General features: G+C 45.8%; 1 protein-coding gene across 1 annotated transcript in view; it reads right to left on the bottom strand.

Annotated features, from left to right (window-relative positions):
* Positions 1-16,331, bottom strand: part of TCF4 (transcription factor 4) — a 633,301-nt gene that overhangs the window by 332,269 nt on the left and 284,701 nt on the right. Inside the window, exon 6 of the mRNA XM_075329425.1 lies at positions 10,112-10,176. Coding sequence (XP_075185540.1) covers positions 10,112-10,176 — 65 coding nt within the window. The remainder of the gene's footprint in view (positions 1-10,111; positions 10,177-16,331) is intronic.

Consider the following 16,331-nt stretch of genomic DNA (forward strand, 5'->3'; position numbering starts at 1 on the left):
CGGCCGCCCTGCTCCTATGATTTCTGTCGCATGTGCAATAACACATGCGACAGAAAAATGCCCCCCAGGCCCTGCCCGTTCACCCCAATTCCCCCCGGTGTCATACATACCTGTCCGGTCGCAGCGCTGATCCCCCGTGGCCCCCTCCTCCTTCACAGTGCACGCTGGCCGGTCACATGTGCAGAGCAGCTGACAGCCAGCACAGTGTTCAGTGTGAGCTGTGCTGGCTGCTCGGCACACTGCAGCTGTGACCCGGGGAGAGTGGGTGCAGATTTTTGCACCCACTCTCCTCAAATGGAGGGTCTGCCCTCCTAGAAAATGGGGGATACGTTCCCTGAACGTGTCCCCCATATTCTAGAAGGTCCAGAGCCGACGTGGGACATCCAAATGGATTTCTGCGGACCCATTTTTTTTATTAAATTGGAGAACAAGGGAATGATTTGGGGAGTGTTTTTTCTAATAAAAACATTTTTGTTGTCTTTTTTTGCTTTTGTTTACTGTCAATTAGTTATGTCGGGTGTCTGATAGACGCCGTGACATCACTAATTGCTGGGCTTGATGCCAGGTGACATTACACATCTGGTATCAACCCCATTTATTACCCCGTTAGCCAACGCACCAGGGCGCGGGATGAGTTGGGGCGAAGCGCCAGGATTGGCGCATCTAATGGATGCGCCACTTCTGGGGCGGCTGTGGCCTGCTATTTTTAGGCTGGGAAGAGTCCAATAACCATGGCTCTTCCCACCCTGAAAATACCAGACCTCAGCTGTCAGCTTCACCTTGGCTGGTGATCTAATTTGGGGGGACCCCATGTTATTTTTTTTTTATTATTTTTATTTATAAATAAAAAAAAAAAACCTGGGGAGCCCTCCAAATTGATCACCAGACAAGATGAAGCTGTCAGCTGTGGTTTGCAGGCTACAGCTGTCTGCTTTACCCTGACTGGCTATCAAAAATAGGGGGGACCCCATGCCATTTTTTTTTTTTTGTTTTTGTGATAAAAACTAGGCTAGGCACCCTTTAGTGCCACATGAAAGGTACTAAAGGTGCCAGCTTAGAATATGCAGGGGGGGGTGGGACGTTGTATATATATTTGACCTCCATTGACGCTTTTTAGGCTGTGTGCCCACAATCAGGTTTTGCAGTGGTTTGGGCGCTGAGTGTTTTCCCTGCGTCCATGACGCTGCGTTGTGCAGTAGAAGCACAGTGGAAGGATTTTTAGAAATCTCATGCCCACTGTGCTTCTTTTCTCCGCAGCATAAACCGACCGGTGGCGCAGCTTCCCGAGCCTCAGCATGTCAATTTATGCTGCGTAGATGAGTGTTCTCTGCAGGTAGCATAGAGCTCCACAGCAGCCTGAACCCAAATCGTGGGCATGGGCAGCTGCGTTCTCCCGTGGACAACACTCACATCTCTGCAGGAGGCTGACACTGTGTACTGGACGCCGTGTCGCTGGATCATGGCCACATAGCCTTAGGCCTGTTTCACACGTCAGTGATTCTGGGACGTTTGTGCTTTTTTTTAAACCAGAATCACTGACATACGCAGACACATTATAATGTATGGGTCTGCTCACACGTCAGTGATTTTTCACTGCACGTGTCTCCGTGCGGCGTACCCGCGTGTGCGTGATTGCCGCACGGAGACATGTCCATTTTTTTCTGGCATCACTGATGTTCCACGGACCACGCAGTGGTGTGGTCCGTGAAACACGTGCCAGAAAAAAACGTGCTTTTAAAATAAAAATCATTTTTACTCACCCGGCGTCCAGCGATGTCCTCTGCAGCCCGTTCTGCTTGCTGCTTCTGAGCCGGGTCATTATTGTCGCGCATATTCATGATGTGCGACACAGCCGACCCGGAAGCAGCTGCTGCGGGGGTCACCGCCGGCCGGATGCTGCACCGCGTGAGCGATCAGCACCATGGAGAGCGGGAGCGGGCACAGGTGAGTTAATCTCTAAGTGCAATCACGGGCCACGGAGAACGGAGCCCGGATTGCACTTAGACAACCCACGTGTGCCGTGATTCACGGCACACGGAGGGACATGTGCATGTTTTACACGCCAGTGAAAAACGTCACTGTTTTTCACTGACGTGTGAAACGGGCCTAAAAGTGAGAATATTGTTGCTACAGCAACATTTTGGGTGAAGTAGCTGTGGATTCAAAATGCTTAATATACTCCTGAATAAAATCCTTGAGGGGTGCAGATTCCAAAATGGGGTCACTTGTGGGGGTTTTCTGACGTATAGGTACCCAAGGGGCTCCGCTAATGTGACATGGTGCGCAAAGTTTATTTCAACTTTTCCAAAATTCAAATGGTGCTTTTTCCATTCCAAGCCCTCCCATTTATCCAAACAGAATGTGGAGAAGGAAATGACATCACAGGTTTTTTTTTCCAAAGGTCTGTGTTCAACCAACTTTATTAACACTGACAAGTCTTAAAAAACGCACCTAAAAAAACGCATGAAAAACGCATGAAAAAAGCATGAAAAACGCATGAAAAACGCATGGAAAACGCATGCGTTTTCGATGCCTTTTTCTCAAAAAAGCATTGTTTACAATTCTCCCCTCTGCCAGAGGGTGCGTTTTTTTCCGCGCTGAAAAAAAAGCAACGTGTGCACATACCCTTATGGTTACAGACCACATCAAAGTTGAACCTGTAAAAGCCAAAAGGTGCAAAGTTTTTAATGAAACTTAAGTGCAGACATTATTTTTTTAGCCTTAAATAAGTAAAAAATAAATAAAAACTGTCCCCAGATGTGGACAACCCCTGTAACATGTAAACCCCACCTTGTGTTGTAATGCCCATGTGATCCCCAAAAAAGTAAAATTATACTATTAAAAAGGTTGGGACTTCAAAGTAAAAATATACAATTTTTGTATTAAATATTCACATAAAAAATAATATATACAGAATAACACTCAGGCAATACAATGCTAAAAACTATTAAAAAAAAGATCCGTCCTATCGGTACCAGACTTAAACAGAAGATTAAACATCCCCCACAGGGAAATTTAAGGAACATATGGAATTAAGGAATTAAACAGTATCCACAATTATTATTACGATTCTCCTATGAAAACCAGTAGAGCTGGCGTTCATAGGAGACAGTGATTTTTGATGTGCATTGCAGTGCTCATGCACTACTGTGTATAGTACAAGTGATGAGATGATCACAGGTAAGTCAATGTAGCAGGTGTTCATAGGAAAGCGTGATTTTTGCTGTGCAGAGCAGTGCTCATGCACTGCTGTCTATAGCACAAGTGATCAGATGAGCACAGGTAAGTCAGTCTAGCTGATGTTCATAAGAGACCATGATTTTTGTTGTGCATAGCAGTGCTGATGCACTGGTGTGTATAGCACAAGTGATCAGATGATCACAGGTAAGTCATTGTAGCTGGTGTTCATAGGAGACCATTATTTTTGCTGTGCATAGCAGTGCTCATGCACTGCTGTGTATAGTACAATTGATCAGATGATCACAGGTTCAAGTCCCCTAAGGGGACTAACAAATACAGAAAAATAATTATTCATTTAGTTTTCCTTACATAAATCAATAATGAAAATAAGAAACTTTGTAATATATCTTAATACAGATGTCCACTTTTTTCTTCTCCTGGGCTGATCCATCATTCTCAAAAATCTAAATTTACTGGTAAAATCTGAAGCACTTTGCCATTATTGAGACAGGAGATGACAAATTGGTTCTCATAAGGTTCTATGGAGATCTGTATCTGTCATCTCACAATGTATGTCTTTGCATCTAGCTCCTTCTTCCCTTCTCCATAGAATTTTAAAAGTACCAACTATCATTCAATTTCTCAGTAATAGGAAAACCTGTTTTCCATATACAGAGTTTAGAGATTTTATTCATGAATTGAGAGTAAAGATCAGACCAGGAGGAGAGAGAAGCAGAGCTCTTGACAGTTAGGTCATATCTTGGGTCCCTGACTTGCGAGCCGGCAGATGATGGCTGTGCTATTCAGCTATCATCTGCCTCTAAACAACCATGGGTGAAGCAGATCTCTGCCCGTGGCTGTTAACCTATTGAATGCCAATCTCTAACAGCAGCTTTAATACATGTTGGCGGGGGGGCACATCATTCTATGCCCGCATTGGTACACATGTGACATGCTCTCACGGTGCCGATGGGTCGCCATGAGAGCTGTGGGTCTGCAGAAGACCCCAGTGCTTTTCATGAAGATTCTCCTGTGAAAGCCAGTGTAGCTGGCGTTCACAGGAGACTGTGATTTTTGCTGTGCATAGCAGTGCCTTTAACAATAACGGTCATAGGGCTCCATAATAGTTCCGGTCATAGTGTCCCATAACAGTATCGGCCATAGTGCCCCAAATAGTGTTGATCATAGTTCCCCATACCTGTACAGGTCATAGTGCCCCTAACAATGCCGGTCATAGTGCCCCATAATAGTACAGGTCATAGTGACCCATAACAGTGCTGGTCATAGTGCCCCATAACAGTACCAGTAATAGTGGCCCTAACAGTGCCGGTCATAGTGCCCCAAATAGTGGCAATCATAATGCCCCATAACAGTGCTGGTCATATTGCCCCATAATAGTGCCAGTTATAGTGCCCCTTAATAGTTCCGGTCATGGTGCCCCATATCAGTGCTGGTCATAGTGCCCCATAGTGCCGGCCATAGTGCACCTAATAGTGGTGATCAGAGGACACCTAACAGTGTTGGTCATAGTGCCCCTAAATGTGCCGTTCATAGTGCCCCTAATAGTGTCAGTCATAGTGCCCCTAAGAGTATTGGACAAAGTGACCCTAATAGTGCCAGTTATACTGCCCCATAACAGTGTTGGTCATAGTGCCCCTAACAGTGCCGGACATAGTGCCCCTAATAGTGCCGGTCATAGTGCCTCTAACAATGCTGGTCATAGTGCCCCATAACATTGCCGGTCATAGTGCCCCTAACAGTGTCGTCATACTGCCCCATCATAGTGCCAGTCCGAGTGCCCCTAACAGTGCCAGACATAGTGCCCCTAACAGTGCCGGACATAGTGCCCCTAATAGTGCCGGTCATAGTGCCTCTAACAATGCTGGTCATAGTGCCCCATAACATTGCCGGTCATAGTGCCCCTAACAGTGTCGTCATACTGCCCCATCATAGTGCCAGTCCGAGTGCCCCTAACAGTGCCAGACATAGTGCCCCTAACAATGCTGGTCATAGTGGCCCTGTGTTGGTCATAGTACCCCTAACAATGCCTGTCATAGAGCTCCTAACAGTGCCGGTCATAGTGCGCCATAATAGTCCCGGTCATAGTGACTCCATAACAATAGCGGTACCCTCATAGCAGTGCCAGTCACAGTGCCTCCATAACAATGGCAGTGACAGGCACAGTGATATCATAACAATACTAGTAACCACAGCATCTCCAAAACAGTGCCAGTCACTGTATCTGCAATCACAGCCATGTAGCCTTTTAAACAGCAATCGGCAGTATCCCTCGTATGACGTGGGGTGGTCAGGGCGGTGCTGGTGCTTCAGCTATAATAACTAGTGTTGGTCCATTAGTGGGGTCTGTACTTGTGCATCCACCATGGACCTATGCTGCTCCTCGCTGCCATGACCGATAATAATTTGGGAGGAAAGCCCCCCGGAGCCGGGAAGGTCTCCCCTTTTCTTTATGATCCGGAGCCTGTGCAGAATCCACCTGTCAATGAAACGTTACGATCCTCAACTCAAGGTCAAGGTGTAGATCAGCATCTACTGCTCAATTCATAGTTTTATATGATTTTAAATACAAATTATTGATGTCTCCGCATATTTTCTCCCCCGATTCACAGACAGCCGGCACACAATGACTATATTCCTTTATGCCTTTTTTTCATCTCTTCCTCAATACGCTGCATACAATGAGGTATTTTGATAATAGCTTATGCTCAACTTCACTGCCAAACATGTGCATGTGGGTAGTATTTTCATAAATGGGGACAAACAACATAACACTCATGTGCAACTGCCAAATGAAAGAAGAAAAAAAAGGCATAAAAAAGCCTAAAAAAAACAACATTCTAATTGCGCAATTGTCTCGAAACGACATAGGACGAGGTGTGACAAAGAGTTACACAGGCAGTGAGAACTTCCACCGCAGCGCGAGAGCGGGGCCCGGAGAGCCGAGCGTTGACATTTTACCGTTTAATGGAAAGATTCGTCGTTTTGTTTTGTTTTTTCCAGGCTGACGCTTAAATCCCTCGAGAGGGTTCTGCATTGAGCCTGTTGGCCTTGACATTAAGCCAAAAACAATTGAAAGACAAAAAAAAAGAACAATAAATCAGTTTTTCGCAGACATTTTTATGCCTTTACTAAGTCTATTTCCAAAAGGTGCTCCAGAAGTTAATTTATGGCCATTGTCATACAAAACGGAAGATTTGCCTTCTGAGTAATTTTTTTGCTCTCAGATACTTTGTTCAGTGTGGAGAGGGTTTCCTCCATCAAGAATGGTCTTCTGATTGCTAATTTATGAGATATGAATGAATGTAGGACATCTTATACTCAAATTTTAGAACAAATTAAGCCAGACATGTCACTCGAAGCAAGGAACACCAAGCTAAGACTTGCCTACTTTGGACACATCATACAAAGAGAGCAATCACTGGAGAAGGACATCATGGTCGGAAGAATAGGAGGCACAAGCCAAAGAGGATGACCATGATACAATCAAGAGAACGGTGGAGAAGACCACGATGAACCTATCTAGGCTGCACAAGGTCAACCTTCCTACAGAACGTTCATCCATCAAGTCGCCATGGCTTGATATCGAGCTCTCAGATACTTTGTTCAGTGTGGAGAGGGTTTCCTACATCAAGAATGGTCTTCTGATTGCTCATTTATGAGATATGAATGAATGTATGACATCTTATACTCAAATTTTTGGAACAAATTAAGCTAGACATGTCACTCGAAGCAAGGAACACCAAGCTAAGACTTGCCTACTTTGGACACATCATACAAAGAGAGCAATCACTGGAGAAGGACATCATGGTCGGAAGAATAGGAGGCACAAGCCAAAGAGAATGACCATGATACAATCAAGAGAACGGTGGAGAAGACCACGATGAACCTATCTAGGCTGCACAAGGTCAACCTTCCTACAGAACGTTCATCCATCAAGTCGCCATGGCTTGATATCGAGCTCTCAGATACTTTGTTCAGTGTGGAGAGGGTTTTCTCCATCAAGAATGGTCTTCTGATTGCTCATTTATGAGATATGAATGAATGTATGACATCTTATACTCAAATTTTGGAACAAATTAAGCCAGACATGTCACTCGAAGCAAGGAACACCAAGCTAAAACTTGCCTACTTTGGACACATCATAAAAAGAGAGCAATCACTGGAGAAGGACATCATGGTCGGAAGAATAGGAGGCACAAGCCGAAGAGGATGACCATGATACAATCAAGAGAACGGTGGAGAGGACCACAATGAACCTATCTAGGCTGCACAAGGTCAACCTTCCTATAGAACGTTCATCTGTCAAGTCGCCATGGCTTGATATCAAGCTGAAGGACATTAAAAGAAAGAAGATACGCAAAAGAAGAGGGTTCTCTATTTTGATAGAAAAAAAAAAAACTCATGGTGGCCAGGGGCATATATAACATGTAGGGAAATTATGAGGTTTCTTTAAGGATCCAGGAGGGAAGGGGCCCAGATTTGGTCTTCTGTACTGGCCAAGACTTCAGGGGCTTATAAATTGTTTTTTGTAAGTTATATGTAAGTAAAGGCCACTTTACACGCTGCGATATCGGTACCGATATCTCTAGCGTGGGTACTCGCCCCCATCAGTTGTGCGACACGGGCATATCGCTGCCCATGGCACACAACATCGCCCAGACCCGTCACACTACTTACCTACCTAGCGACGTCGCTGTGACCGGCGAACCGCCTCCTTTCTAAGGGGGCGGTCCGTGTGGGGTCACAGCGACGTCACTAAGCGGTCGCCCAATAGAAGCGGAGGGGCGGAGATGAGCGGGACGAACCCACCACCTTCCTTCCGCGTTGCGGGCGGGATGCAGGTAAGGTGAGGTTCCTCGTTCCTGCGGTGTCACACAGAGCGATGTATGCTGCCGCAGGAACGACGAACTACATTGTTACTGTAGCAGCAACAATAATCGAGAATGGACCCCCGTGTCACCGATGAGCGATTTTGCACGTTTTTGCGACGATGCAAAATCGCTCATAGGTGTCACACGCAACAACATCGCTAAAGTGGCCGGATGTGCGTCACAAATTCCGTGACCCCAACGAGATTGCTTTAGCGATGTCATAGCGTGTAAAGCGGCCTTAAGGCCAGGCACAGAAGGCTGTATCCAAAAATGGATCAATCACATCTACAAAGTGCAGATGTTATTGGCTCCATGTGCTCGTACGTATTGCCTACAGCCTTCTGCGTAAAACGGACCATAAGGTTTCAGTATGCGCATATTAAGTTATTTAGACCTTTAAAAATAACTAGTGATGAGTGAGCACTACCATGCTCTGGTGCTCGGTACTTGTAACTAGTGATGAGCAAGCACTACCATGTTCAGGTGCTCGGTACTCGTAACTAGTAATGAGCAAGCACTACCATGCTCTGGTGCTCAGTACTTGTAACTAGTGATGAGTGAGCACTACCATGCCCTGGTACTTGGTACTTGTAACTAGTGATGAGCAAGCACTACCATGTTCAGGTGCTCAGTACTCGTAACTAGTGATGAGCGAGCACTACGATGCTCGGGTGCTCAGTACTTGTAACGAGCAGTTGGATGCTCGGACGGGTGCTACTCGAGTACCGAGTATAATGGAAGTCACTGAGGGACTCAAGCATGTTTCTCTGTGGGAATACCTTTTTGGCGTCAGGCATAGCGCTTACCTCAGTAGCCAAACAGTTCAAATTAGGTCTCATTTGACCACAGAGCCTTCCACATGTCTTTTGGTAAATTCAAAATAAGCCTTCCAATTTTTGGCTGTAAATAAAGACTTCTTTTCTGGCCACTTTTCCATAAAGGCAGGTTCTATGGAGTATACAGCTTATTTTGGTCTTCTCATGGTCAAATACTCTAGTTTCTGCTTGGGAACTCTGTAGCCGTGAGACAACAGTGATGTTTGCGCAAATCCATTGATTTTAATGGGTCTGCGTTTGTCCGTGTCTCCAGTACGTAAGAAAGTGGACACCATAGAACCATAGAATGGTAGAGTTGGAAGGGACTTCAAGGGCCATCGGGTCCAATCCCCTACGAGTGCAGGCTTTCCTAAATCATCCCAGCTATATGTTTATCCAGTTTCTGCTTGAAGATTTCCATTGATGGAGAGCTCACTACCTCCCGTGGTTGCCTGTTCCACTACGTGACTGCCCTCACCACCTCCCGTGATCGCCTGTTTCACTCCCTGACTTCCCTCACTACCTCCCGTGATCGCCTGTTTCACTCCCTGACTTCCCTCACTACCTCCCATGGTCGCCTTTTCCACTCCGTGACTGCCCTCATGTCAGAAAGTATTTCCTAATGTCTAATCTGAATCTCCTTCCTTTAAGTTTCATCCCATTGCTTCTTGTACTTCCTTGTGCTAATGAGAATAGGGTGGTTCCCTCTCCACTGTGACTTCCTTTCAGATATTTGTAGACCACTATTAAGTCTCCTCTCAGCCTTCTCTTTTTCAAACTAAACATCCCTAGTTCTTTTTGCTGGATTTACTGATAGCAGAGATTGACATACAAGCTACTGTTGCAGGGATTTGCAGGCAGAGGTTTCCTGGGTCTACGAAGACCCAACATCTTCTGCAATGACGACCACAAGATTATCAGTACTGGAGCAGTAATTTGGTTCTCAACTTCCTGATTCTGAAAATGGGGCTCAGGGTCATTTAGGTTTTACTCTGAAACTTTGGAGCAAAAACACTTTAAAAATAAGCCAGAAATGAGGATGAGTCATTTGCATGTCCCTGCCCAGTTCAGCTTCTGTCCCTATACAGGAAGCGCCTGTGACCCCATAGCACAGGCCATTCTTTTGCCTTGGTTAGTCAATGTCATTATTCATTTTAAGAGGTACATGATTGCACAATATTGCATTGTTACATATATTGTTACATCGTGATGGATCCGTCTTACCTGATGACAGCCCTGTATATCTGAATCTCTCCCATAGCATGTGTATGAAGACCTGTCAGATTTACCTGCAAAACACAACATGTAAAGCAACGTTAGTCCTTCTCATTAGCTATTTCATACTTCCCCCAGTACGACCCAGATGACCGCATACATAGCATGCATCCTATTGCATTGAAACTCCCATAAAAATGTCCTTTAACAGCATTACTAGCGTGTGACTTCATGATTTGTCCAGGACTCTGATCAGTGCAGGACCCTTGCCTGGCACCCTCACCGATCAGCCAATTGCGGGTCCTGCTGTGGTCAGATCCACACAAAGGCTGCACTGCACATCTCTGTACACCGTCTAGTGCTCAAATCACATTCACTTCAATAGTAGCTGAACTGCAGTACCTGTGAATGGCCACTACATGGTGTAAAGAGCTGAGCTGTTCCGGCTCTGTACACTTCTGGCCAGTGTAGGACCTCGAAACAGCTGATGAGCTGGGGTTGCAGGAGTGCGACTCGCTCGATTTGATATTGATAGCCTACGTAACTTATTATTGTCATATTCTTCTGAAGGTATTAACCCAAGGATCCTGTATTAACAGTAGGAGATGATAAGGATTCCTCAGCTCCTCTTTTCTTCTCCCTCTCTGAACACTTGTTTGGTGGTGAAGGGCGATAGGCGCGAGCAAGGGATTGACTTCTGATGCCCGGCATGCTACATAGAGGAACTGGCCTTGTTGGGTATGTGGACATGTGTTGTCTGGACTGGGAACCCATGTAGGCCACAAAGTGCCACCGACATTGGCTGGCCAGTTACGTATGACGACGTCTACTCACAAGGAGACCAGCAATTCATTTCAAACAACTCCTTACTTAATGGTTCATTCTCTGCAACAACACCGGCACACCCCAGATAGCGGCACATATCTTTCAGCATGTTACAGTTCTACAAGACACACAGTCCTAGTTTCCATTCGGTTTCTTCAGGTCTTACTAGACAATGTTACAGTGCAGTTCATGATGGTCACCTTCCCTTCCGGTGGTTTCATATCCAGTCTCCTTAAGGGTCCTATCATGACCGTAGAAATGCTTTATGCTCCCGGACACCTAGGGGAATACTGCTTTGGTAGTCAACTATGTTCACATGTCAGTAAAGATAACCCGTTACCTTGATGGTTAAGGCCCCATCACACACAACGAGATCGCTAATGAGATCGTTGCTGCGTCACCGATTTCGTGCCGCAGCAGCGATCTCGTTATGTGTGACACCTACTAGCGATCAGGCCCCTGCTGTGAGATCGCTAGTCGTTGCTGAATGGTTGGGACCATTTTCTTCACAGGCGATGTCCTGCTGGGCAGGATGCATCGCTGTGTTTGACACTGTGTGACAGGGTCCCAATGACAGCAGAGATCGTTATACAGGTGGCTACTGCGACCTGTACCGTTACTGAGTCGTTGGTAAGGTCTGACTGTGTGACATCTCACCAACGACCTCCCAGCGACTTACCAGCGATCCTTATCAGGTAGCATCATTTTCGGGATCACTGGAAAGTCGCTAAATGTGATGGGGGCTTTAAGGGTCCTAGCCATAAGATTCCTGTTCTCCGGCTCCTATTATCTGGGGCTGCTCTGTTCGTGGATCGGTCTCTCATGACAATGCTGTTCCTATTCCATGTCTCAGTCAATACTCGAGGTTCACGCTATCTTGTCTCCATTCTCCTTCCTTTTCCTTTGCTGCCACAAACCACCCACTGTATGCAACCTTCACAACCACCCAACTTTACATTTGTCACTTTCGCTCTTTCATCCAGTATAAAACATCACTGTCCCTTACAACTGACCCCTCTCATGGTGTGCTGGTCCCAATGCTTAACTATGACTAACCCTAAGTCTGGTAACTTCCTATACAAGTGATATACCATACACTATCACTTGTAATACCTACTATACTTTACATTATACATTACACAGGTACGTATTACAATACATCACAATCCACATTACAATCTACATGACACAATATTCAAACAAACATAAGATATTGTTCACATTACACTACACAACAATACAACTACACAATTAAGGCTACTTTACACGCTGCGATATCGGTCCCGTTATCGCTAGCGTGGGTACCCGTCCCCATCTGTTGTGCGACACGGGCAAATCGCTGCCCGTGCCGCACAACATCGCGCAGACCCGTCACACATACTTACCTGCCCGGCGACGTCGCTATGACCGGCGAACCGCCTCCTTTCTAAGGGGGCGGTCCGTGCGGCGTCACAGCGACGTCACTGAGCGGCCGCCCAATAGCAGCGGAGGGGCGGAGCTGAGCGGGACGTAACATCCCGCCCACCTCCTTCCTTCCACATAGCGGCCGGGAGGCAGGTAAGGAGAGCTTCCTCGTTCCTGCGGCGTCACACGGAGCGATGTGTGCTGCCGCAGGTACGAGGAACAGCCTCGTTACTGCTGCAGTAACGATTTTTGAGAATGGACCCCCATGTCACCGATGAGCGATATTGCACGTTTTTGCAACGATGCAAAATCGCTCATCGGTGTCACACGCAACGGCATCGCTAATGCGGCCGGATGTGCGTCACCAATTCCGTGACCCCAACGAGTTCGCGTTAGCGATGTCGTAGCGTGTAAAGCCCCCTTTAGTGTCTTCAGGGGCAGGAATGCGACAAAAATAGTCCACCGCTCTTACATTCCTTCCCTCTTTAACAATGGTCATCCTCAACCATTTCAGTGACGTACACGACACCAATGCACACCACATACAACGCACAAAAAAACAACAACCAGCACAAGGGGGACCTCCAAGCATCTGACTTAATTTCCTCAGTCCTCTTTTGGCACCTACACTTCACCTCCAAGCTGTTCGGCTTTACGGCGCTCTCCAAGTGCCTTTATGAGCCACAGAAATGGTAGAACTATTAAGCGAAGGAAGGGTCCCGCACATCACAATACAATGATGCCATCAGGGGCAGCAACGCGATAATAATAGTTCACCGCTCTTACACACTTTTCTGATTTCTACATACATTGGAATAGGACATATATTGGGACTGTTCCTCTAAACATTTCCACCTCAATGACCATGCAACTACTATGCTCTGCAAAATGCACCTCAGTATGTGGGGTGTTGCCTTTACTGCAGTGTGTGGGATCTATCTACTGTGTGTACATGTCTCGCAGTACCCAGAGAGTGAATCCAGTGAGGAACAGTGGATGCAGTCGTACTGGAGACCTGGTGTCTTAAGGGACCAAAATGCTCTTCTTTATGATATTTTAGATGCTACATGGGAGGTCTGGGCCCAGTTCTAGGTTATAATTTGGACCACAGAAGCTTTGAGCTACACCCATTGGTAAGAAGTAAGGACATGGAAGGGATGGAGGAGTTATACAACCATAGTGATGTAATCCTGGAGGCTTGTCAGTTGAGAAAGATGACTGGGAGACCAGATGGCAACCATATAAGATGGACACCTACTTCCTATTTACCGAGGGTGAAATAAGTAATAACCAAATCACCAATTTCCAAGTAAATATATTTCTGAAGATGCTATTGACATGAATTTCTCACCAGATGTCAGTAACAACCCATCCAATCCACACAGGCAAATAAATCAAACCATAGATGTCCATAAGATAAGTTATGCTTAAAAATGAGAAATTTCCCATGGAAAAAGTATTGAAGAAAAAGAGGTTAAAAAAAACCACGGAAAGTCATGACACCAGCTGAAAACTATCAGTTAATAGAAAGCAGGTTCAACTTATTGCCTATAAAAAGTTGTCTCATTACCAAGGTGCCACACAAGAAACATCTCATGATGGGTAAAACCAGTGAGCTGTCTCAAGATCTTTGCAACCTAGCTCAAAGTCAATGTAAGTATCTATTCTGTATTGTCACTAGGTCTGGTTTAGTTCTACAGTCTTTTTTTACTGCATAATATAACTTCCACCACGTTGTCTAAATCAAACCTCCAGTCTGTATAAAAAAATAATACCTCCATATACTGCACATATATAACTCCTCAGGCTATAGCTACACGCTGGCTGCTATACAATGTGCACATAATACTGCAATTCCATGCCCAAATGAAAAAATAATGTAGGATTCAACTAACACCACCATACATTGCACATAAATAATACTGCTGTAAAGTTTCCACAAAACAATACAATTCAATGCAATAGAAGTGCAAGTCAAATTCTAACTAATGCTAAATAATACTCCCATACAGTGTCCATAAAGTACTGCATATTGTTCCTGCAAAACGTTACCATAGACTGCAGAGCGGAGCAAGGGGCAATTGCCGATCTTGCCACCCTGTACTACACGTTTTCCTTCCTTATCCCCGTGAGTACCACAATGCACAAATTGAAGCTCATGATTTGGCGGTATTATTTTATTATACATTCTTATAGATCACCTGCAATAGATACTTCTCACTCCCTGAACCACACGTTATAAACTGTAATCTGCATATTACGTGTTAAAATATTCAGTGGAGACTTAATGAGCACGGCAGCGACGGCAAATTGTAACTTCAGGTGTCCGGATTCCCGCAACCGAAAAAACAATTATATACAAAGATATTATGCTGCTGGGAGGATGGGTGTTGTGGTGCCACCGGGGGATGTATAACTTTATAGCATCACCTGGGTTCACCATATATAAAATATCATCTCAGCCGACATACAGAAATCCGGGCTAGTGATTCCGGAGGCTGAACATGTATCAAGGATTTTAATATTGGCCTCACGCTATGGATCCCTATGAAGGGATCTTGGACTTGGAGGAACAGAGAATGTTTTTGCATTCATCCTTCTAGATTAGGGCTTCGGAATGTAGCAGGTGTTGGATTAAGGGGTACTTTGCACACTACGACATCGCAAGCTGATGGTAGCGATGCCGAGCGCATTAGTCCCCGCCCCCGTCGCAGCTGCGATATCATTGTGATAGCTGCCGTAGCGAACATTATCGCTACGGCAGCTTCACATGCACTTACCTGCCCTGAGACGTCGCTCTGGCCGGCGACCCGCCTCCTTCCTAAGGCAGGCGGCCAATAGAAGCAGGGGGGCGGAGATGAGCAGGACGTAAACATCCTGCCCACCTCCTTCCTTCCTCATTGCAGCCGGGACGCAGGTAGGAGATGTTCCTCGCTCCTGCAGCTTCATACACAGCGATGTGTGCTGCCACAGGAACGAGGAACAACATCGTAACATCGGTCCTTCCAAAATTATGGAAATGACCGACGCTACACCGATCATACGATTTCGACGCTTTTGCGCTCGTTAATTGTAGTAAAAACGATTCACATACTCCGATGTCGACAGCGACGCCGGATGTGCGTCACTTTCGATTTGACACTACCGACATCGCACCTGCGATGTCGTAGTGTGCAAAGTACCTAAGAGTTGGATTAAGGATGTAAGGGATGAGGTTGCACCCCGTACTGAGCAATGCAAACCCTGCGTCTAAGGTCCTAAGGAATCCAAAGAAGACTTTGGACCTCGGAACTGTAAATGCCACATAAAGCCCAAATAATATTGTCATACATTGCCAAAAAATACCCCCCAAAAATGTTTAATTAACTTTTAAAGTGAACCGGTCAGCAGATTTGGGGCCTATAAGCTGCGGCCACCACCACTGGGCTCTTATATACAGTATTCCAGAATACAGTATATAAGAGTCCAGGCCGCTGTGTAGAACGTAAAAATGATTTTATAATACTCACCTGGAGATGGGTCATATGGGCCTCTTCGTCCTCTGGTGCCGATGCCTCCTCTTTCGGCCATCTTCGTCCTCCTTCTGAAGCCTGGGTGCATGACACGTCCTAAGTCATACACACTCGCCGGTGCTGCACAGGCGCACTACAATAGTTTGATCTGCCCTGCTCAGGACCTCATTGCCGGCGAGTGTTGATGATGTAGGATGCATCATGCACCCCGGCTTAAGAAGAAGGATGACAAAGATGGCCGAAAGAGAAGGCGACGGCACTGGAGAATGGAGACACCCATATGACCCACCTGCAGCGACCGTTTAGGTAAGAATTATAATGTGATTTTTACGCTCTACACAGCGGCCTGGGCTCTTATATACAGTATTCTGGAATGCCGTATATAAGAGCCCACTGAAGGTGGCCGCAGCTTATAGGCCCCAAATCTGGTGAAAGGTTCCTTTTAACAATTAAATTTGCCGAACTTTCCAAATATTTCAAATAAATTT

This window comes from Anomaloglossus baeobatrachus, chromosome 1 (genome assembly GCF_048569485.1).
Source record: "Anomaloglossus baeobatrachus isolate aAnoBae1 chromosome 1, aAnoBae1.hap1, whole genome shotgun sequence".
In the NCBI taxonomy this organism is placed as follows: domain Eukaryota; kingdom Metazoa; phylum Chordata; class Amphibia; order Anura; family Aromobatidae; genus Anomaloglossus; species Anomaloglossus baeobatrachus.